The sequence below is a fragment of the Callorhinus ursinus genome, unplaced genomic scaffold (genome assembly GCF_003265705.2).
Source record: "Callorhinus ursinus isolate GAN/ISIS: 27379988/994484 unplaced genomic scaffold, GSC_fseal_2.0 scaffold11, whole genome shotgun sequence".
NCBI lineage: Eukaryota > Metazoa > Chordata > Mammalia > Carnivora > Otariidae > Callorhinus > Callorhinus ursinus.
In genome coordinates, this window is record NW_027397073.1 from 44,247,579 (window position 1) to 44,271,638 (window position 24,060).

Genomic DNA, 24,060 nt, shown 5'->3' on the forward strand with positions numbered 1-24,060 from the left:
ATTTCCCCCTAATTAATTTTAATGATGTAAAATAAGTCTCTAATGAAAGAAGAATTCACTAGGGCACAACCACGGTGAACATAGCTCAGCATGTTCAACCTTGTGATTTCTACCATTTCCTGGGTATCAAAGAAAGGTTCCCACCCCAGAATTGACATCCTCCCCATCCTCAACCCCTCACTCTTTACCCACACCCTTGGGCTAGGAGGGGTGATTAGAAGATACTTAGGAACTCTGAAATGTAAAACAAACTAACAAATGGCAACATTCCCCAAATTGCCAAAAACTATACCAAAAGTAAGGGAAATGAAATAAAAGTATGAAAATCATGTGTCTGTCCTCTCTGGTTGGTATTGTACAGGATAAGATCTTGTAGGTTAATACTGGGAAAATGGGGCCATATGGAGCCACCTAAAAGCTGCCCGTTTACACCTGGTCTTTGTTGCCTGAACCGCAGACCCACCGCATGCCACGGCGTGAGCCCGGGTCCTACAGAAGGACCACTTGAAAAAACCATAGCCTCCCCTTTTCTCTCCACAGGAGCCGTGACCTACACTATCCAAACTCTCTGGAGGTATGTTTACCTCCTGTACAAAGAACTGTGAGATTGACTAACAATTACAGCACATTAACAATCCTTTCAGCTGGTTCTAGCCTTAAGTGAGTGAGTGTTGATGTATGGAAAAGAGGTAATTGAAAGAAGATCCATATGTACCATCGGAAGTTTCTAGCACTCTACAAGTTAGCTACGAATTAACCAGCTCAGTTCAGTGTTCCAATTTAGTGTTGCTTTTTTTAAAAAATCTTGTTTGATTTAAAATCCTGTTTGAATTTGAAAGAAAAACTCTTCTTGAAGTGCAATCACCAATGGTCAGTGATTTAGTCAATCCTAGCTATGCAGAGCAGCCTCCATATAAATAAATAAATAAATAAATAAATAAATAAATAAATAAATAAATAAAAGGACAGAGTTCAGAGACCTTCTGGGTTGGAGAACAGTGCAGATCCAAGGAGAATGGCTTACCCAGAGAGCATGGAGGCTCTGCCCCCCTTCCCACATACCTTGCCCTCTGCGTCTTCCTTCCATCGGGTTGTTCCTGAGTTATATCCTTTTATAATAAGCCAGTAATCCAGTAAGTAATCAATATTTCTTAGTTCTGTGAGCTTCTCCAGCAAATTAATCAAACCCAAGAAGGGGGTTGTTGGCGACTTCCATCTATAGCTGGTCAGTCAAAAGCACAGAGGACTCCCTTAGACTAGCAACTGGCATCTAAAGTGGGGGACGGTGGGGGGTAGTCCTGTAGGGCTGAGCCCTTAATTTATGGGACCTGATACTCTTTCTAGGTAGATAGTGTCAAAACTGAGTTAAATTCAAGGGATACTCAGGCAGCATTCATGAAGAACTAAGTTAACTATTTGGTGTTAAGGAAAAAATACATGTTAGACTTGTGTCAGAATTCATAGCCTTTGACTCAGATCCAGGACCAGTGAGGACACATGCTCTGAAGCCATGCCTAGTGCCTGATAGTAAATCCTTATGTTAGCTTAGCTGAGTTTAGCAGAGAGACAGCTTCTCTTCATATTCACTGCAGACGATGTAAACTTTGAATGCCATTACCTGAGGAGGCATCAAACCATTCAAATATAAATAAAATACAACTGTTGCCCAAAGTTCTAAGTTGGTATTTCTTTCCCTCTCTCTACTTGTTTTAAAACAAGTCTTGCCTCCTGAAGCTTCATCTCTCTGCCGAAGGTTGCCTGATACAGACCTCTTTCCTGAGCTCACTCGCTGCCCTTCTAAGATGGCTTACCTAACCAGTGCTGAACTGAGCTGATGACCCCACCACCATCTTTACTCACCAAATTTTCTGCTTCACTCACTCTTTGGGACAAAGTAGAGCTATAACATGTCTACACTATATATGTGGGGACATGGTCTTAGTAACCATCTGTCACAGAAACAGACTAACTAATGCCAAATTTTCTGCTTTAAACTGGCTCTGTTTCCCTGTTTCTACTTTTGCATGAAGCACATCTTCTACCAAGTAACTTAAGTTTAACATCTTGGTCATCTTTGAGCACTGAGTCATGTATAGAATTGTTGAATCATTATAATTATAGATCTGAAACTAATAAAACACTATTTGTTAATTATACTTGAATTAAAAATTGAAAATAAAAAAATACACACAAAAGATCTTGGCCATCTTTAATTCCTTTCTTTCCATTGTCACACTGCATCAGCCCCCCATCTGAATTGTTACATCTGCTCTGCTTACCCAGTGTGTAACATTCACCTTCATTCTTACCAGCAGCCCCCCTCCTCAAGTCATAGCACTGTTAGAGTCATCTTTAAACAGTTTTGATCAATTTCCGGCTCAAAAATCTTCTAGAGCTCCCTTACCAAACAAATGTCAAAATCTCCCCCTAAATATTTAGGGCCCTCCGTGACATTGGTTTATGCTACAGGTTTTGCCTTGCCTCTTATTACTTGCTAATATACAGACTCCAGTGAAGTCAAGCGCCACTGTTTACGGCTCCCTGCACATGCCCTGTGCACTTCCTGATTCTGTGCCTTTGCTCATGCTTTTCCTTCTGGGTAAAATGCTTCTCCTCCAACCTGCTTCTGCTAATGTCCTACCCAGATCAAATGCTATCTCCTCCATGAGGCATCCCCAGGTGCCCCCACCAAACATGACCTCTTCTCTTTTTTGGGGGGGTGCAATCCTATGGAAATTTTCAATCTCCCTCATTCTTTTTAGAGCCAAAGAACTTAAGTACCTAGAAACAAACTTAGAAACCCTCCTTGAAACCATCCTTGAAACACTGTCATTATGCACCAAAGACAAAGACTAGAGGAGTAAAGTTATTTGCTAACTACTGTACAGAGCCAAGACCAGAAAAGTCTGAAAGTTAATCCGTCAGCATTTCTACTGTATCAAGATTTAAATACCCTTTGATCTGCATACTTATACAATTTACTAATAATCCCTTACAGCTCCGTGATTTCACGTGGTTGCCTTTTTGTTTGCTCATCTTGTTTCTTCTACTTTATTCTGTGCCTCTAGCACACCAAGCATGTTGTCCAGAATAGATGCTCATCAAAATATTGCTGTAGGATCAAATGAATGAATTTTGCTAGAGTCAAAGTATCTCTAGGCTTGGGGAGAGTTTGAAACCCTTTGGCCTGAAGACTGTGGCTACTGAGAGCTCATTCATTCTTTACTTAACCAGTATTTGTTTTGGAGTAGTTCAAATTACATATTTAACTCATAAAATGTGAAAATTTAATTGAATACCCCAAATATGTTTTGAGACAAGGAAAAGAAACCAATGTTAATGCATCTATCTCTTAGGCTGAATTAAATTCACTTTGATACTAGATCGTTAACTCAAACTCAAATTATTTATTATTGAACGGTCACTGTAGCCACGTCAAACACTTTCTAAAGTGAGCTAAGAAATAAATAATAGCAATCTAATTTTTCAGCTTGTACCATAAAATGTATCTAGATACTTTCCTGCCTGCCTCACACTGGTGTGCATGTATACACACATGCGTGACACGTCACACACACACACACACAATCCACTTGCACCACACTTATCTTTGAAAAATGGATTGTTGTACCTCCAGAGGGAAATTCTCTGGTGGTCATGAAGAATGAAGTCATTCATTATTATGACAATAAAATTGTTATTACTATTGTCGTTGTTATTTGAAGTTCTGATTGGGTGCCTGAATTTTTCTGCAGTAGAATTATAAACAATGAATGCCGATTTTTAAAGTGTCAAGATGTCAAGTTAGTAGCTACATATGACTACCTAACGATCCCTCTTTCCAGATAGCTCTCAGTGGGGGATATAAAGCAATTGATAGCACTCTTTGGGACAAAGTGAAGCGATAACATGTCTACACTATATATGTGGGGACATGGTCTTAGTAACCATCTGTCACAGAAACAGACTAACTTCAACCAACAGATTGCATCAAACTCATTTTCTAGACAAAAAACTGAGGCTTGACAGGAAAGGAAGTATCCACCAGAGAGAGGGGATCATGAGCTCCCGTAATTCACTTAGCCCCCGGGGTCCTACACCCCTCATCCTTCTTCCTCTCTGTGTTTCAGGGCATTGTTCCTTCAGTTTGCACGAAGTTGGTTGGAGGTAGGCACCATGGGTTTGATTGATACAGCAATTTGCATCTCAAGGCATCGCTCGATAAATACAGTGCAATGAAAGGCCACTCTCTCACAAACCAATTTCCCCCTCTGGGCTGACTTTAGAAGCTCATTGATGTCACTTCCTTCCTCAGTCAGCAAGTGAATTTTCTTTAATTCTCAAGACCAGCTGTCCATGCTGTCAACAGAAAGTTATTAAAATTCCTTTAAAGTGAATAAAAATAGCCTAAAAGCAAATGTACTTGGAAACAGGAAAGAATCAGTATGCAAAGTCCACAAACCTCTGAGCAAAATAATGTTGATCCAGCCAGAGATTTCAAACATTGTATATTCAAGATGCTAGAAAAAATAATTAAAAGATGCTAAACCACATACTTCTTAATCTTTTATTAGCAAAGGCTTATGCAGTTACAATTTATCCCCTAAATTCCATTCCTCTTTTTCAAATACGATTTGAATAAACTTGGGAATGACTTAGGTTTTCCTTAAGTGGGATTCCCTACTTTTATCTTGCATCGGCCAGGGAACATGTACATCTGCACCAGCCCAAGACCATCCATAAGCAGGAGAAAAAAAAATTATCATTAGCGGCAATCATAACTACTAAGGCCACAAAATAATTATATAATTATATATTTTAACTCATTACAGTTTTAATAGCTCAAGGGAAGAGATGATTTTTCTTATGTTCAAATAACTGTAACTCACAAAAATGGTCTGTCTGGCTTCTGAGTCCCTGTGATCCTCAAGCGACTGACCTCAGCAACTAGAAACCTGCCCTGTTATCTTCTGAATCAGCCCTTGCCTTACCCCTTGCTCCCCTAGCACGGCACCCACCTTGTTGTCTGAGCGGCACCCAACCTGGTAATTAAGTCCGTCCAAAATATGGAAGTGTTTCCTGCCACTTCTACCACCAAGGGTCACCTGCCTCTTTCTCATTTGGACAGATGACCCAAATCCTGGACTCACTCAGACCCTTTGCCAAAGAAACCTGTATCCAGACTGTCTTGTCATCCCAAGATATTTGTGTCTTGGGTTCCTACCTGTAGCTGGAGCCAGGGCTCTCCCAAGTGTGTTACTCTTACAGTTCTGGAGGTCAGACATTCAAAATGGGTTTCAGTAGACTAGAAGAAAGGTACAGCAAGACTGCATACCTTCAGGAGTCTCGAGGGGAGAGTCTGCTTCATTCTCTCTTCCAAGTCTAGAGGCTGCCCACCTTCCGGGTTCAGACCTCTTCAGGCTACAGCATCCCTCTGACCCCTGCTTCCATTGTCACATCCCCTTTCATCTGTCTTTGATTCTCCTACTTCTCTCTTACAAGGACCCTAGTGATGACGTTCGCATCCCGATAATCCCGGATAATCTTCCCATCTCAAGACCTTTAACTTAATCGCATCTGCAAAGTCCCTTTGCCATGTAAGGTACCAAATGCACAAGGTCCAGAGATTAGAATATGGACATTGGGGGGCGGAGGGGCATTATTGTATTCTATTCTGTTTACCATAATTGCCATGTCAGTTTTCATAACCTATAGGTATCTTCATTTTAATTGTGGGGACAAGCCCGTAGGGCTCCCTTAATAACTTCTCTTTAAATTCTGTTCCTTTTCCCCACCAGTATCCACAGTAACACCAGTTACTCTCTCTCTCTCTCTTTAAATTCTGTTCCTTTTCCCCACCAGTAACACCAGTATCCACACGTTCCCCTTGATGAAAACCTAGGGCTTGCCCTCGCTCCCTGCTCCTGTACTTGCCACATCCACTCAGTCTCCAGAACTTACCTCAGAAAGACCACCAGCTCCACACATCCCCCCATCTCTGTTCTCCCTCCTGGGCTGAAACCCTCATCCCTGCTGCCTGAGGACTGGACATGCTTTTTGCTCTCTCTGCCACGTGTCTTCCGCTCACCGTCACCCCCTCCTCCACACCATCACCAAAGTCCTCTTTCTCAAGCACAGCTTTGGTCACCTCACCTCGCCTGCTGAAAAACCACCACTGGCTTCCCACAGCTGGAAAAACCTTTCTCAACTTCACCTCAAGCCAGCAATGCCCCAAAGCTCTTACCCTTTTCCCATAGCCCCTACTTCCCACCTGCTCTGGTATATGCTCTCACTCTATAAACCACTAGAACATCTCAAGATTCATCCAAATACACCCTCTTCTTGCCTCTGAGACTATCTTTCCGGCCACAACTCCCTGGAATGCCCTTCGCTTATCCTTTGCCTGCAAAATGCATACTTACTTCATTCTAATCCCCCCAAATCTGGACAGGAGGAGATATTGTGAACTCTTTGTTGTAGATGACCCAACAGGCAGGGCCTTAGTTAACTGGCCCCAAATCAAACATCTAGCAAATGGCAGGGCTGTGATTAGATACCAGGTTGTTGTCTGCTCCGTTTGTTAGAGTCTAGCGGGCTGCTGCATTATTAGATGATGATGGTTTGATTGTTTGGGCTCTCACTTTTCCCTAGAATTCCTTCAGAGTTCCCTTGTTTCCTAAGGAAACAGAAGGAAGGCTTTGTACTGCGGCTGCCACCCCAGGCTCCCCTCCAGCCTATTCTGCAGTTAGCAACAAGCGTTGAGTGGTCTTTTAAAAATGCACATTTAACCACACCATTCCAGTGTCCCAACCCACACCCTGGCCTAAATTTCCTTAATAACTGACTTCCCACTGCTCTTGTAACAATCATAAATTTCCCAGAAGTGGTCTATGTTACTTGCTGCCCCACCTCACATTATACCACACACCCTTATTTCTCCACTCTGGCCATCATGGCTTCCTTTCCATGCCTTGGACCCACTATGCTCCCCCTTTGTCGCATGGCTTTAAACATGACCTTCCTTCTGCTGGATGTTCTCCCTCTTCTAGGCAAGACTGATGATCTAATTCAAAAAGCCAAGCTTTTTCCACAAATCATGTTGCCTCTTCTTTAAAATCCTGCATATAATCCAACAAAAGAGATCTAACTATTAAAACATATCAAGAGAATCTCATTGGGCAATGCCATTTTAAAAAGGAAGAAAATTATTTCTTATTATCTGAAGACTCCAAGATTGGCCCCTGGCATTTTGTAACAGTGGCATGATAATCCACTCTTAACGCTGTCATTCCATTTTCTATGCTCCTTACACTTCTACTGTATCTCAAATAACACCTTGCCTGGTACTGAACACTTAGTAAAATGTTCAAATATACTTATTTTTGGTTGATTAATTGATTGGTAAATATCAATTATTCATTACATGTCTTAAAAAAAAAGTTTGGCGGTTTGTTAAACAACTAAACCTGCAACTATCATACAACCCAACAGTTGCACTCCTGGGCATTTATCCCAGAGAAATAAAGACTTGCACTCACAAAAAAGCCTGTACACAAATGTTGGTAGATGCTTTATTCATAATAGCTAGAAACTACCCAGATGACCTTCTGTGGGCAAACAGTTAAACACACGTTGGCACGTCCATACCATGGAATACTACTCAGCAATGAAAAGGGAGGAACTCCCAGGAATACACAAGCCAACGTGGACGAATCTCTGGAGAACTCAGCTGAGTGAGAAAAACTGACCTCAAAGGTTATGAAATGGAGGATTCCATTTATGTAACATTCTTGAAATGGCAAAATGATAGAAATGGAGAACAGAGTAGTGGTTGCCCAAGGCTAAGAGGAAAGAGGGGGTGGGTGGCTCTAAAAGCACAACGGGAAGAATCCCTGCGGTGATGGAAATGCTCTGTATTCTGACCAAGTCAATGTCAGCATCCTGGTTGTGATTTTGTGCTTTTGATTTTCCAGATGTTACCATCGGGGGAAACTGGGTAAAGGGTACCCAGCACCAGTCTGTATTATTTCCTAAAAATGCAAGTGACTGCACAGTTATCTTATTTGAAATTTTAAAAGGACATGTTTAATCAAGTATGTATCATACCAAGATGTTCACAAGCACATATTCTCTGTAGTGCCACAAAATTTCTTCTTTCCCCTCTTCCTTGGTTTGTTGATTTGTTGATCATTTATTATTACTAGGGATTTTTTTTTCCTTTTATTTAAGACATAAACAATACTGATCACTTTCAGGCTGTTTTCACCATGAAGCTTTACTCTTTTAGTGACTTTATTCGTTATATATCCCTGTTACCTTTCATATGTTACTCTGATTTTTTTTTTTGTCCTGACCAAGATACCTTGCAGAAAACTGTTGGTTTTCACTTTAATCTCTGCAGCACCATAACAACAAAGTATAATGATGTCTTTATTATCTGCATGGGTAAGAGAAAAGGTTTTAGAAGTAGCACTTTGCCACCTGCCACATTAGAACTCCTCGTCTAGTCCTCAAGGTTCCATGAGCTCTGTGTTGGTCTTGTCCTTGAACAGCTTGTCATCGTTTGGAAAACTTGGGCTATTGTTCAAGTTTTTCTTCTGTCCTTTCCTTCTCTCCACTCCTCTGCCAAAGTTTCATGAATTTTGGGGGTAACACCCTTACCGAGTGTCCACTCTATTCTCTAACGTCTTTGCCTCATGTGGTTTATTTAGGATTTGGCTTTTTTCCCCCCTCCCAATTATTGGAGTGATTGCAAAGGTCTATATCGTGATACAAGTGTTTGCTTAAAGAGCCCATGACTGCTTTAGAATTTTGAGTGAGAACAGAGCAGGATCAGTACTGCATTTTATTCATTGTCACCCTTTAATGTCACATTTATTTTTGCTTTCTCTTTCAGTGACTAGAGGAAAAATCCAGGAACGTATCACGGACCAGGTATTTCTTCCCTTCTCATAAATTGTAGAGTTATACGTTAGATGTTAATAGTCAAGCATTTGTAAATATGGAAAAAAAGGTTTTGCTAATTATTAAGTGTGAGCAATATACATGCTGTTGGTCCTGAGAACAAGTACACTGGTCAGACATGGATGATCATGTACTTTCCTTGTCTCCCCATCTCCTTCTTTCCCTCCACACACCCACAGAAGGAAACAGTGGAGAAGTAAGACACTGTCAGTTCTGATTTGCACGCCTTCCTCTGAACATATCATGACCTCTGCATTGATACTATCATGGCTGCAAATAGATACGTGTATCTATTTTTCCCTCAACTAAGGTGACTCTCCTGTGTGATCTTCCCAGGTTTTAATTTGCCCAGTGGAAAGTCGCTCCCTCCCAAACAGTTCAGAACAGAACCCCTTGCAGGAGAAACATACAAGTTGGCTTTCCATTGTGGTCTTTGATTTCTATGCAGCACGGTTAGCCAGCGTCTTCCTGTCTACTTCACTGTTTTCTTACCCAGTCTTGTTACAGACTTATTTTTATTTGCTGGTAGATGGAGTCCCTCCGTGTCACTGTTGAAGGGAGTAGACGACAGCCACCCATGAAACCAAGGGAGGCCTTCACCAAACCCTGTCTTGCCCTGCCCCACCTCCTCTTTCCATAGGTGATTCGGGCTGTCCTTCCCCAAAGGCTGCCCGTGCCACCAAACTCAGAGAGCTCAGGTTCCACTCACAAGCACAAATCTCCATGTCCTTTTTTTTTTTAATTATTGTTCTCCTCTGGCATAAATTATAACTCACCCTTGCCAACGCGAAGAGTGGTAAGTCTACTTTTAAACCAGTCAAGAGTACCTTTTCCAAAGTCTTCTAATGCCTCCCAAATAAGTTCCAATTCTAGTCCTCATTGTCATTCTACCCCAATTAAGTTCTAGCTTTACCTAATCTGGGCCAGATGCCCTGTAACTCATCAAGCTCTAAAAATAGTTAACTAATTAGGCTAATGAAAGTAATGCAAGTTCAATAGGCAAAATTTAAGGCTGATCAGGTACCATTTTGCTTTTGCATATAATTGGACATGTTGGCAGCTATCTTAATACTTAAAACTGCTGCCATTGCACAATGGCAAAATCAGTTAGCTGTTTCAAATAGTTTATTTGCTTTTTGAACTTCATTTCTTGATCGCTGTATTTTCAGTTATTTGTATGTGCTCAGGTGGTTTGGTAAAGCTGAGCAACAGTTAACCCGTAAAGTTTATTGCTACCATTTTATTTGTTTAAGTCACATAGGGAATACTTTTTCTTATAAAGAGACCTGTTTTCTTTCTTAGGTTAACAAGTTAAAGCAACTGACCAAGACCTATATTAAGGCTACCTCTTATGGGCAGATTTTCATTTCCTATATTTTCCTTCTTTTTACACTTGGCTAAACTAACAGAATATGTGGACCCCAAAATAGAACACCAAATATTTACTTGTAATCTGACACATTGATTTGTTGCCAAATGAAATCATAATGGTTTCCAGTCCCAATAAGAGAGTGAAATTCTTTGGACTTTAACATAATAAGGAAGGGTCTTAAGTGTATTTGTTATAGAAGGAAGGGTCTTAATATTTGTTATTCAGTCATTCTCAGAACAGACAGTTGTGTTGTTCCATCAGTGTCTGCAGCTGGTATTTCTAATTTTACAATAGAATTTCTATTCTTTCTTCTCCCAAGTAGAGAAGAGCTCTCCACTCTCAAGAACACACTGACAATATAATCCAAAGAGGCACCTTACACCTCTAATTTATCGATTTTGGCAAAGAACCAAGAAATGAAGGCATACCCCTTCTCTAAATCACTCTGCCACCCCCCAAAATTTGGCTTTTAAAAAACAAATTTGAAAACTCACTTTGGATAATCAATACAGTGTTCTTTATCAGAAAATAATGTAAAACGGAGCACTGTTGAGCATTAATCTTTGCCCCTAAATCCTTCCCAGTGGGCACTATAGATTGTGTAATTAAATTGAAATTGAAAGTCGAGTCCTTTTTTTTTTTTTTTCTTTCCCCATTAAGCAAACTACGAATTGCACACCAACGTGAGAAATCAGGGCTGGAGTGGATGGAAAGCTCCAGCCTCCTGGCCAATAGCCAGCATGCATTTTTAGCCAACAGCGATTTTACCACACCTGAGCTCTGAGAACAAACAACTATTTGAGTTCTCTGGAGGGAATGCTGGATTCTTTCCTGTGTAATTCACTGGGGAAATTAGTATGCTTTTTTAAAGTAACTTGTTAACGCAGCTTGTTTACGAGAAGAGGACAAAAACGAGCAGTGAACCGCTTGGCCGCTTATGTCCCAGAATGGGATGAAAGCATGACCCATTTTTTCAGCTGTCTCTTTGGCAGTTCAGTGCTGCAACCATTTCCCTCTGAAAAATGTTCTTTCTAGAGATGAAGTCTCCAGTAGGTTTTCTGAATAATTTTTACTAGGGGGGATTAAAGACGATACCTTAAAATGCTACCAAAAATACCTTTGAAACCCCAGCTAGAATACGGTCCATACAGAATGGGAATATGGTACGTAAAACCTTTTCACTTCAACTTGGAAACTGCCTTCTCATAGAGTAGACAAGGGAAACCTGTAGTAAATTAATACCTTCTGTGTATGCCTTTTTGTATGGTAGATGATTGAAACCCGTTGTGAATTAATACTTTGTTTTTACACGGCGGGATGACAAAGGGGGGCTCCATTTCTTGTGGAGAGGATATGCACGTTGGGGAGAACATCCCCACCCAGGCGCTGGCTGGGATGAAGGCTTGCCTTCACTGACAGCCTGGTTGAGAGAGAGCCAGCCCTGTGGGGTGCCATGGAAAGCGTGAGTTTGTAGTAACAAACTCCCACCAACTGGGTGCTTTCAAACAACAGAAATGTGTTGTCTCAATTCTGGATGCTAGAAGTCCAAAATCCAGTGGTTGACGGGGTGCTGCCCCCCGCCCAAACCTGTCAGACCTGCCCGTCCTTGCCTCATCTTGGCTGCTGGGGGCGGCCGGCCATCTTTGGTGTTCCTTGACTTCCAGCTTCAGTCTCTGACTCTGTCCGCACGTCGCATACTCCCTGTGTGTCTCTTCTCCTCTTCTTTATTTTTTTTTTTAAGATTTTTTATTTATCTGAGAGAGAAAGAGAAAAAGAGAGAGTGAGTGGGGGCAGGAGCAGAGGAAGAGAATCTTCAAAGCAGATTCCCTGCTGAGCACAGAGCCAGACTTGGGGGGTCGATCTCATGACCCCGAGATCATGTCCTGAGCCAAAACTAAGAGTTGACACTTAACCAACTGAGCCACCCAAGTGCCCCATCTCATGTCTTCTTATAAGGACACCAGCCATAAGGGGTTAGGGCCCATCCTAATGATCTCATCTTAACTTAATGACATCTGCACATACCCTTTCCAAATAAGGTCACACTGATAGGTATCAGGAGTTAGGACCTGCGCATAGCTGTCTGGGGGACACAGTTCAACCATAAAAAGCTGGGGACCTGTAAGTGATCCTTGATCCCATCTCTCCCTCCGACCACTGAGCACTTCTGGTGTGACCTCCCGACGCCCCTCCATCCAGCTCCCCCTACACCCAGCCCGCCTCCCCTGCTTCCTCCAGACCCTCATCTTGCTTGCTCCCTGTGGCTCTCCTGCTTTTCCATCCACCACCTTTCCATTCGTCTTCCATGCTGCTCCTCTTTGCTTTCTAAAATACCAACCCTCTGTATCTCTCCTCTGCTGCAAAACAAAAATCAAACAGACACACCTCCCCCACGTTTAGCAGTGATGACGACCCCTGCCTGTGCATTGTACTCACACAGGGAGCTTTGTTAGCACAAACCCTGAGATGGCAGTCCTAACCCACCCCAAGAAATGCTGGATCGGGAGTTGGATTCAGACCTAGCACAACCCTTTGACCAGGCCAAAAGGGGTCATATGCTTTAGAAGACCCCAGACATCACAAACGCAGAAATGCAAAGACTACTTTTTTTCTTTTGAGCTTGGTGTTTTAAAGTTTGATACTCAGTGGAGCGCACATAAAATAGCATGGCAAGACAGAGCAGCTGAGTTGGGCCCTCTCGTCCAGTGGGGTGGGGTTGGACTGAGAGAGAAGAAATCAGCCTGTGCCCTTTGAAACCAAGGACGGAGGGACTGTTGTAGCTTCAGGAGAGCCACCCCTCATCCTCTGAAGTGGGAGGATGTGGAGGCAGACAGCGTCCCTCAGGTAAGTGTACTTCTGCCCTTCCCTCTGCTTTGGAGATAGGTGGAGTGGGGGGAGGGGGGGTACACTTTCAGGCGGTACTTAGAACTGCCTGCCAATCCCAAGGTCAGAAAAGTGAGGTATGAGGCAAGTGAACGCACTCCCCACCCCCGCCCAGGGAACCTGAAGAGCTTGAGTCATCCACTTCCTTCATCTCTGGCCTGCCTATGGCTTCTGCCCTGTCTTCCTCCTGAAGGTTCACGGACCACTCAGGTCCTTAGTGGCAGGGTGGCTCCCGGGGAGAATGGGTCTCCTATAGCCTCCAGGCCCAGAGCAGTCCCTCCCAACTTGCTGCAGACCCTGGGTGGAAATGAGGGCCCCGTACTGGGGGTATTGCTTACTTTGAAACTTCTAAATATTTAGACACACAGTATGTGGGCCTCCATTCATACTCTTGCTCTGGGCCCAAAAATGTTGGGAATGATTCTGCTCAGACACCTGCAGCTTTAAAACTTAATAGGTGATTCTCATAAAAAGCCCAGGTTGAACCCACTCATATATCATCTATAGGATAAAACCCTAACCTTTGAGTATGAAATCCAAGGCCCTGTGACCTCACAATCCTTTGGACAGCATGCTCCCCACCTCCCTAGACTTATTTCCCATTCTGCTACTTTATGTAAAAGTACTGTGTTATATAAAACCAACATACTAACCCCTTTTCCTGCACATGCAAAATTTACTCATATTCCAAGGCCTAACTTAAATACCGCCTCTTCCACGAAACTTTCCTTCATCATGTAGCTAAGAAAAATTTCTCCCTCTCCTATGCTCCCATGTTATTTTTCAGCCCTTTTGCTACATTCCAATTATTTGTCCCTATATGATTTTGTAACTGGACAGTCTCATCCTAAAGAGACAAAGTCACGTTTGGTTCATTTCAGGGTCCAACGTTAGACCTTGCATATCATAAACACCTGGCCAATTGCTGATCAAATGTAAATTTTTCAAGTCACCAAATTATTATCCTGGTAGCCACAGGGACTGCTAAATGTGGGCAGCCCACTATCTAAGCACGGTACTGCTCTAAACTATTGTGTCATTCATTCTCACATGGCAGGAACCAAGCGTTGTCCTTTGTCATCCTCAGCAGGGAATCTCAGCCAGAAACAGAAAGAATAAGCTAAGAGTGCACATGGTCTCTGTGCATAATGGTCACACTGTCAGAAGGGTGAAAGAATTGAAGGGCAGAGAGACCCACACCTCTATTTTATCTTGTGTCCACATTCCATCACAGCCGATAGAATGTTAAATGGTTTGCTTGGGTCAAGACATGAGCATCTGATTTTTTTTCTCGAACGTAAGGATGGCAGTGCCATTCACTGCTACCTTTTCAGTGTAGCATGAACTTTACAATCTCTAAATTTAAGGTGGGATTATATTGCCTCTCACTATTCTTATCAAAGTGGCCATGCACTCAAGGAGACAACTTTGACCCAGAGAGAGTTTCTCACTGCAAGTTTAGCACTAATGGAACTCAGAAAGATCCTATCCCCCTAATTCTCTTTTAAGATTACCTTCCAGAACTGGAAGTTGTGCTTTAGAAAAACTATCCTAAATTGGATAGGGCCTTTTCTAAGAAGGAGCCTTTTTTAAGAATGCTTGAAAGCAAGACTGAAAGGATCCCAGAGTGGTAGTAGCATGCATAGTGATTAACAAAGAAGGATTTATAAAAGATGATCTTTATTAAAGGTCAGACGGCTTCCTATCTAGAAAATAGTTAGGTGTAAATGTCAAAAGGCTGGGGCTCACCTCTTTAATTGGAAGCCAAGGAAACTAAAATACTGTGTAAGGGTGGCTCAGGAAACAGACAACAGAGGGTGGTCTGTGGAAATATACCACTGAGACAGAGGGAGGATGAGAAAATGGCCCTCGCGTACTTTAAAAGCATGAACACTAGAAGCAAATAATGACTGAGATTAAGAGAATTGTTTATTAGCAACACTGCATGATCTACTAGCAATCAAATATGCAGATAGCTCTCACTCAAGCACTCAAAATGCTTCTGAATAATTGCAACCAGTGATTGTGCCAGCCACTCAAAGCTCCATCTCGTTCATTTGTCACAATGCTATGAGGACACATATTTTAATCTCCTTTTTCTACAGGTGGAAACTCAAGCTTGAAAGATTTCATAATTTTTCAGGTTTTGCAATGCTTTGCACTAAATTATTAATAATAACAGTTAAAGCTATTATTAGGTGTTTAATGGGCTTTCGGTGTGTAGGCACTAGGCTCAATTTTACATTAAATTAACTCATTTAAACCTCACAGCAGCAATCTTGCAAGGTAGGTACAAATCAAGGGATTCATGGTTCATTAAGTAGCTTGCCCAAGATCGCACACCAGGATTGAAGTAATAGAACTCTACCGTAAGTACCAGCCACTATTCTATGCTGCTTTAAATACCTTTATTTAAAGGCACATGGCTGGTGAGTGGCAGAGTTAGAATCAGAATCCAGGTATTTATCATTCTGAATTCCTTTCTCTTTGTTATTGGTCTATATTGCTACTTGTTCTGGAAGTTTTCCTATTAACTAAATGGTCCCACCATGACCACCCTAATCCAGCACCCTAATTTTGACACGAATGCTGAAGCAACTGATTATGAGAACCTAGAATACAGATATCTGTGATGGTAAGTTCTTTGCCCCCAAAGCATCAAGATGAGCATATACTCACTCTGGGGTTCCTGTGAAGCATTAAATTACCTTTTAAATTAAGTAAGTGAAAAACCAAGTGAATCTGGTCTAAGAGAAAAACTATTTTGTTACCTGAAAAGAGATTACAAACTGAGGGGGGAAAAAAGTATACATTGGGATAATCTGCTGCCCACTGGCAATTTTCCTCAGCAGATCCCAAACAGAAACACCATGAACATAAAACAAAATGGAAGTAGACCAACTATAAAATGTTCTCTTATTCCTGTATTTTCAAAAAAATACCTTACTTCTAAAAACTCTTTCATAAGTTCTTCATTCTTAGTTATAACTGTGTCATTGTATATATACATTCATGTGAGAAAACCTGGGATATTGAAGATCTGTGGCAAAAATGTAGCATCTCTTAAAAAGAACAAAAACAGCTAATTTGCCATCGCGTGTAAACGAATCACACCACCCTAAGATGTTACCATCCGATAAGCCAGTGAAATGTAGTCCATGAGTGATTTTCTCATCAATCTGTTTTCCTTCTTTTTCTTCCCCTCTTTTGAGTTTTTCTAATCACATCCCTCCCTCCTTGCTAGCACTTGGAGCTAAAGATGAATAACTTGGGTAATGGGAATTTTTCAGCTTAGCAGATTTTATGAGCCAAATGGTTAGCGCCCTCATTCGGGATTATTCTCTCCACACAGAGCAAGGAGTATCAACAGCCAAGTTCTAGGCGCCAGAAGCACAATGAGCAACATTCCCCAACTCAAACACCACCTCCGAGCGGAACATCTCTTTTTCATTTCTAGGATTAAAGCTTTGATCAAAATGGGCCACAGAGCCAATGTGTCATCATATTTTAGTATATACTTGAAACCACAGGGTTTGGTTTGGTTTGGTTTTTGTCTACCTTTAAACGATTTTACCCATATTACTCTTTCTCCTCGTGATAAGCAACTGTACTCAGTTGAAAGTGAGAACTTGATATCTTCTGGAGTTGTGGGAAATAGGTGCTTGAGGAGTCATAATTTTGAGTAAAAGTGGCTGGTTGACATAAAAATTTGTGTTTTAAGAAGTAGTGATCTGGGCGCCTGGGCGGCTCAGTCGTGAAGCGTCTGCTTTCGGCTCAGGTCATGATCCCAGGATCCTGGGATTGAGCCCCGCACTGGGCTCCCTGCTCAGCGGGAAGTCTGCTTCTCCCTCTCCCACTCCCCCTGCTTGTGTTCCCTCTCTCGCTGTGTCTCTCTCTGTCAAATAAATAAATAAAATCTTAAAAAAAAAAAAGAAGTAGTGATCAAAGGATCAGAAATATTTTTGTAGTGTATACCTGTCATTGCTTAATTCAGATGTACTCCATATAATGATTCTAAAAAGCTATTTCCTTTGTATTTTAAAACTTTTAGACACTGTTTAAACTTTATCAGTTAGAATTTCACTATTTCCAACATTTGACCACAATACATATTTCTAAAAGCCCCAGAAAGAAAAAAATGACAAGAAGTGGTCATTAATACTAGACCAACTCTGCAGAATCCACGTTATATATAGTTTAGACCCCTCAGGGCAGATCCCCTGGTATCCATCAAGAGATTTCTTTTTTATTTTTGTGTGAACTTTTGTGCATAACTGCATTTTGTTGAGGAAATGTTCCTTGGTCTTTGTCAGAATCTCAGGAGTGAAAGAAAGTGTCCTGGAGAGTTTTTTCTACCTCTCAGTAGAGAGAGAAATGATCCCACTTAATTTCTTTTATTATGCGTAAATTGAAACCAATTTCATTTCAACTTTATTTTGTAAAGTAGCACTTACCAGAGAACCAATTTCTGTTCTTGTAAAATATACAGACAACTAGTGAAAATTCAGAGTACCAGTAAGGATCCTAGTAAAAGCTACCTTGTGTTTATTATCCTTACTGTGGAAAAAGTTATTATCCACATTTATGTGGATAACATAACACAGTTATGTTATATTCCGTGGTCAGTCATCAAACAAGGAAGGAATAAACATGATTCTTCACTGTTTCATCATGCATATGCGCCTTGCTCAAAATGTATTAAAGGGGAGTGTTTTCATCATGCTATTACTGAATAATTAAATTAGGCCAATGTTGGATGTGGATGTGGATGTGGGATAATGTAATTTACTTTGTTGAATGATTAGCCAATCAGATTTCTCTCATTTTCTAAGGCAATGGATTCACTAAAATGTGACCATAAACAAAATAGATTTTATTAGGCATAATCTACTTTGTAAACAAATGAAATTAATTCTTTGCCTGACCTAAAGCTTTGAAAATGAAAGACCAAAATTGAACACATGCTTCCAATTTTGGTTCTGTTACTAAGATGACACTTAATATAAAAGTTACAATTTAACTTCCCCTCAAGTATTCCATACTTGATACTAAATGACTCTTAGAAATATGTTCATCAACAGATGGGAGCCAGTTATGGCCTCATAAACTCCAAAGCAAGTGAAATTATCTCAGCAAAATAGAAAGATTACAAGGAAGCCTCATCTGGTTATCTCAGAGATGACTAATGCATTGCATATTGGTTCAATGGTGCAATGAATATTGACAGATAACCACCCTTCCTCCTAGGAAAGAAATACGGAGGAGATGGATGCTACTCGTGTATGTTTTTAATCAATCAATAAGCAATTTCAGTACGTGCCCTATGCTTGGAGCTGAGCTCAGTGTGACGAGATGTGGAGGAAAGTGACAGCACCTACCCTCTCCTAAAGGGATTGTCTGTCTTGGAAGAGAAGACTAACACGCCTTCAGTGCTGCACAGGGTGACAGACTGTGTTATTGCTTACTTGCTCTTAACCGCCTGGTATAGATACTGTGGGAGTTCGGAGAAGTCAACAATCAGTGAAAAGTGGCCAGGGAAGAAGGATCATGGAGAACTTGAAACCGAACTGATTTAGATTTGATTCAGGGGGAAATACAACGTGCTGGCAGCAAACTTTAGGGAATTGAGAAATGACCTCAGGAAAATTAGTGTGGAATTTTCTTAAAACCATATCCTGTATTTTCCTTTTTGCTCTGTTTCCAGTGGTGCCAGCCACCAGTCTCTCTCCAGGCTACTCTGCTTCCCCGTCCTACCAGGCCCCCCAGTCCATTCTCCGCTGGGCCGGGGGAGTGAGCTTTATAAAACGTCGGTCACATCATGTTATTGCCCAGTGTGAAACCTCCAGTGGCTAATATTACAATTCTGATGAGACCCAGCGTTCTTCCCATGATCCCCACCATCTGATTTTCCTACGAGATATGGTCCCACCCTCCTCTTTGATTTCATCTTGTATCCCTGTGCCCTTTCCGCTCATGCGAAGCCACACGGGCCCTACCCTCCATCCTTCCACCTGCGAGCACCCTTTGCGCTCCCTGCCCCTGCCTGAAATGTTTGTCGTTCAGATCTCTGCTCCGGTAGCTTCTCCCCAAATAGATCTGCCCTTGCTGTCCATTTCATGCAGTCTCTCCATTCCCCCCCCCAGCCCCCGCTACTCACATTCTATCACTCAGGCTGCTTTACAGTTTGTTTCACACTTACCACCATTCACAATTTTCTGGTTTATTCATTTGTTTATTTGTCCATTATCTACCTCCACCCACAAGAACATAAGTAGCATGAGAGCAGGACCCTTCTCAGAGGTGTTTGCCCCAGTGTTAGACGGTACACATATTACATGCTCAGTAAATACATCTCAAACGAATGCCTTGCTTAATTCATTCTGCGGGCAGCCAGTGACAGTAGTCTGGGCCTGAAAAAACGTGTGCCAGTGCTATATAGACAGTGGGAGTGAACACGTTAGAGAAAAAATGAATAGAATTTGGTGTCTGAATACGGGAAGCGAAGTAACCGTCTAAGACAAAGATTAACACGAGGCCCCTGGGGTTCCCGCAGAAAGGCGATACTCTCGGCAGAAATATAAAAGTCGTAGTTAAAAGCCACATTTTATGAGTATATACTGCATATCAGGCACTATGTATGTATTTCATTTATTTTTCACAACTCCATTAGGTAGGCATCACACTCCATTTTATAGATGGGAGGCTGAGTCGACTACCACCAAGTTGTTCAGTTAGAGATCTTATTCCAGGGAGTGAGGTTGATTTGGTAGGAAAGTACTGGTTTAATAGCAATTGGCAATTGCACGCTAAGCAACATGTGTATATTCATCCAACACCCACTCTCACCACTCACCCTCTCCCTTCGGTTTCGGTCTAGGAGGTTTCCTTTAACTTTAAAGGGGACTGGAGCCCTGGCAGGGGTCAAGACAGGCAAGCTGACCCTTCCCTGCCATTTAGTATCAGTATACCCCTCCTCGTTCAGGAGGGAGCATGCTCTGATCCTAGGAATCTCAATGGATGGATCATGAGTCACAGGTGAGGCAAGAGGCTTTTCCCATTGGTCTGAGAACTGATCTAGAAGTTCAAGTCTTGTCTTTGGTGGTCACAGGTGGGTGATGCTCAAATCCATCCACTTTCAGTTACCATACTGGCTATAGGCTAGTTACCAATGGTCTTCAGTTATGGGAGACCTTAAGAAAACCCCCCGTGTGGAGCCTGAGACTTCCTTTCCCCCGGTTGTGCACAGTTTTCCCTTGTGTGGGGAGTAAATGGAACCCATAAGCTGTGATATTATTTCTGAGCAAGGTACACCAAGATGTGTTTGTTCCTTCCAAGGAGCAGATTACAGAATTCTAGTGAGGCAAGGGAGGTGATGACGCCATGTCTGAAGGACCTTCAGAGAATTATGCTTGCTGGCTTGATGATATCAGTGTCTCTATAAATAGGTCAGACAGAAAGTCCTGTCCATCAGTGACTGCATGTAAGTGAATTGTGGTTGGATATCAACACGAGCCCGCCCCTCCCATTTGGCATTGTTGTTCCCAGGGCTCAAGTAGCTTTGGACAAGTATGTAATGGGTGGTGGAAGAAGCATTTCCCCAGGCATATGCTGCTTCCCAGAACTTGGACTCTGCCTAAAGAAAACAATGGAAAGGTTGGACGACCCCCAGCACCGCCACCCGCCTTGGCCAGGGTCCCATTCGCACTTACCGAGGCTGGGCTACAGATGGCAGGTGCCTCTCTGTGATCCTCCCATGTCCACTAGGAGCTCATTCTATACCGGCTCTGGGGCATGAGGTTGTACAGACACTGAAGACTCCCAGGTCCTGGGATCGGGACCAATGCCGCTCATACCTGGTGTTGCAAAGAAAGGGGGACCCAAAGGAGAATCCATGGCCAGGGCCACTGATGCTTCTTCGTAGATATTTCCGTGACATCTTGAATCAAGTAGAATGACCTTCAGGAGAAACGACTCATTTTGGAAACCGCAAAAAACTTCAAAATTTAGATTAAAATAATACCGTTAAGATAAAATTGATAAAATTGAATGCATGAAGAGATGAGACCTACAAATACGCATTTTGATCATCACTTTGTTTCGGTAGAGATCTGTTCCTTCTGATGCCCTCATCTCGTAACTCACTCTACTGCCCCTTGCCTCTCTCTCCTCCTTTGCTGTGAGTTTATGTCTTACTGCCTCCCTTAGCATTCCTTCTCACACTGAAATCCCCCCAAAGAAACTCCAGTCAGCAGGGCGTCAGGATCGCCCCGGCCCGATCTGGTGCCTAAGGCAACTCTCTCTTCCTAGTACAGGGCCCAGGTAAGCCCCGGGAGCACTTAAGTCTGAGGGGCCTGCTCCGGACTGAGAGGGTTGGGCCAGGCTTTGGGGAGGCAGCCTTAGGTAAAGCTGAGTTGTCAAATATGCAGGCAAGTAAGCCAGGGAGGCCTGTGTGTCGCTCAAAGGTGCTGACACAGGCAAATCTGATCTGGGGCTGGCAGATGCTTAACCAAATAAGACAAATGGAATGTGTTCCTGCCAGTGTCACTGTGGCTCTCACAGCGTGGTCTTTCCCAGAGCTCAGGTGGCTTTGCACTGGTAGGCAATGAATGGGAACGCAATAGGCCCTCGAGTATACGCCACTTGGGACTGAGTTCTCGCCCAGGCCAACGGCCTCACCTCCACCACTGCCTTGACGCAGCTATTCTCTTGGACTCTGCATCCCTTTAAGGCTGATGTAATTTTTTTTTCTCTTTACCAATAAAGAGCCAAAGCTCTCCATGTTTTCCAGTCTACAACCAAGGGGGGAGATGGATTAATGGACTTAGCTAGTCACTGTCCACACACCTGAGCAGAAGCGATTGCTCCAAACTTTCCCACTGGCTGCCAGATGGCCTACAGATCAGCTGCCCTGAAAGCTGGTGCTCACTCCTACTTAGTGTCCACCCCCACCACTTCATACAGGAATGGAGCCTGTTGCTCTGGTCATTTCCGCCTGGAGCTGGGGAGGCAGGCCTTCTGCATGAGATGCCCGGTGTCAAGGGAAAACCCGAGAGAAAAAGCACAGAGAAAGGATGTGTTAACATTTTGGAGAAACCTACTATATGTCAGACACTGTACTAGGCACTTCGAAGCTGCATTTATCTAATACGTTCTCAAAAAGACTCCTTTTTTTGCTGCCACCAGAGTGTCAGAATCAGAGGGCTGAGATTTTAGGATGGCCTGGGGTAAATGGGTCCAAAGAGGCTTTTTTGCTCAAAGTTGGTTCTAGCTCGTAGGACTGCCTGCTCTGGGCAAGAGAATTCTTACAAATCTGTGTAGTCTAGTTCAGGTCCCTGGGACGAGATTCCATAAGGGGTTCCTTTCCTTGGCCTTATTTTATACATATGTACACAAACTCACACCATGCACATTTCCAAAGGGCAAGTGACACTTCCAAAGAGCAAGGAGTTTGGGATCCTGGATGCCATCCAATATGCCATCACTTCCATTTCAACAAGGCCAAGAACAAATAATTGGATTTTCGCTTTAAAAATGGGAAAACAGACCCAGAATGTTAATTGACTTCCTGTAACAACTCTGGCTCTGCCTTTGTAATATCCTCTCATCTCTTAATATTTTCTTGCGTTTTGGCCAGACTTCCAGCTGACTACCAACACCTGCGACTCACTGCCTGAAGGAGTTCACCCTGGCTTCCTGCAGAACAAGCTAGAATTGCCAGACCTCTTCCCTGTAGGAGCCTCCAACCATGGCTGATGGGATTTGGTGGGATAACTCTGGAGCTCTGAAAGTTTCCCAGTGGAACTGAGATCCAGTTCCTACTGTGCTAACTTTCTTGAAAATTCACCCTATCCTCTCTGCTGTCTCTTCCCTACCTTACTTTCCTTTTCTCCTACAACTATTTGCTAGAATCAACTCCACATTAGCCACTTGCCTCAAATCTTTGGCTCAGGTCTGCTCCCAGGGAAACACAAATAAAGACACTGACCTAAAATCACCCAATAATAGGTGGAGAGCCTGGTCGATCTGACTCAAAATTAAATGTTCTTTATACTTTGTGGATCTGTCCAGCCACCATGTTCCTGGCCTCACAACAGCCTTCTTCTCTCTTGCACTTACATCTCCATCCTATGGAAGCAGCCCAGCCCCCTCCTCCACTGATGACCTGGGGCTCTGGCCCTCCCTGGCCCTCTGGTCCGCCCTGAGTTGGTCCCCAATTCCAGTATCGTCTCATGGATTCATATCCCTTCCTTGCTAATCCCTATCTCTAATGAAAGAAAAGAAAAGAAAAGAAAGAAAGAAAGAAAGAAAGGAAGGAAGGAAGGAAGGAAGGAAGGAAGGAAGAAAGAAAAAAGAAAGAAAGAAAGAAAGAAAGAAAGAAAGAAAGAAAGAAAGAAAGAGAAAGAAAGAAAGAAAGAGAAAGAAGAAAGAAAGAAAAAGAAAGAAAGAAGAAAGAAAGAAAGAAGAAAGAAAGAAAGAAAGAAAGAAAGAAAGAAAGAAAGAAAGAAAAGAAAAAGAAAGAAAGAAAGAAAGAAAGAAAGAAGAAAGAAAGAAAGAAAGAAAGAAAGAAAGAAAGAAAGAAAGAAAGAAAGAAAGAAAGAAAGAAAGAAAGGAGGGAGGGAGGGAGGGAGGGAGGGAGGGAAGGAGGGGGGAGGAAGGAAGGAAGGAAGGAAGGAAGGAAGGAAGGAAGGAAGGAATGGAGGGAGGAAGAGAGGAAACTTTACACATAGATATTCCAACCCAGGGCAGCAGGCTCCCCCTTCCCCATTACACCTCTGAAAACAAGAGCAAGAACTGTCTAGCAACTGCATTCTCTAGAAGTGTAAGAGTCAAGGTTGCCTCCC

The 24,060-nt window shown here is 42.6% G+C and overlaps 1 protein-coding gene across 4 annotated transcripts in view; it reads left to right on the plus strand.

Moving 5' to 3' along the window:
• CHST9 (carbohydrate sulfotransferase 9) overlaps nt 1-24,060 on the plus strand; it is a 251,748-nt gene that overhangs the window by 213,567 nt on the left and 14,121 nt on the right. For 3 of the 4 annotated variants that reach the window (XM_025886848.2, XM_073898377.1, XM_073898376.1), the window contains exon 5: nt 8,897-8,934. In XM_025886848.2, coding sequence (XP_025742633.2) covers nt 8,897-8,934 — 38 coding nt within the window. Of the gene's footprint in view, nt 1-7,973; nt 8,094-8,896; nt 8,935-24,060 lie in introns of all 4 variants that reach the window. The other variant, XM_073898378.1, reaches the window with a different exon arrangement.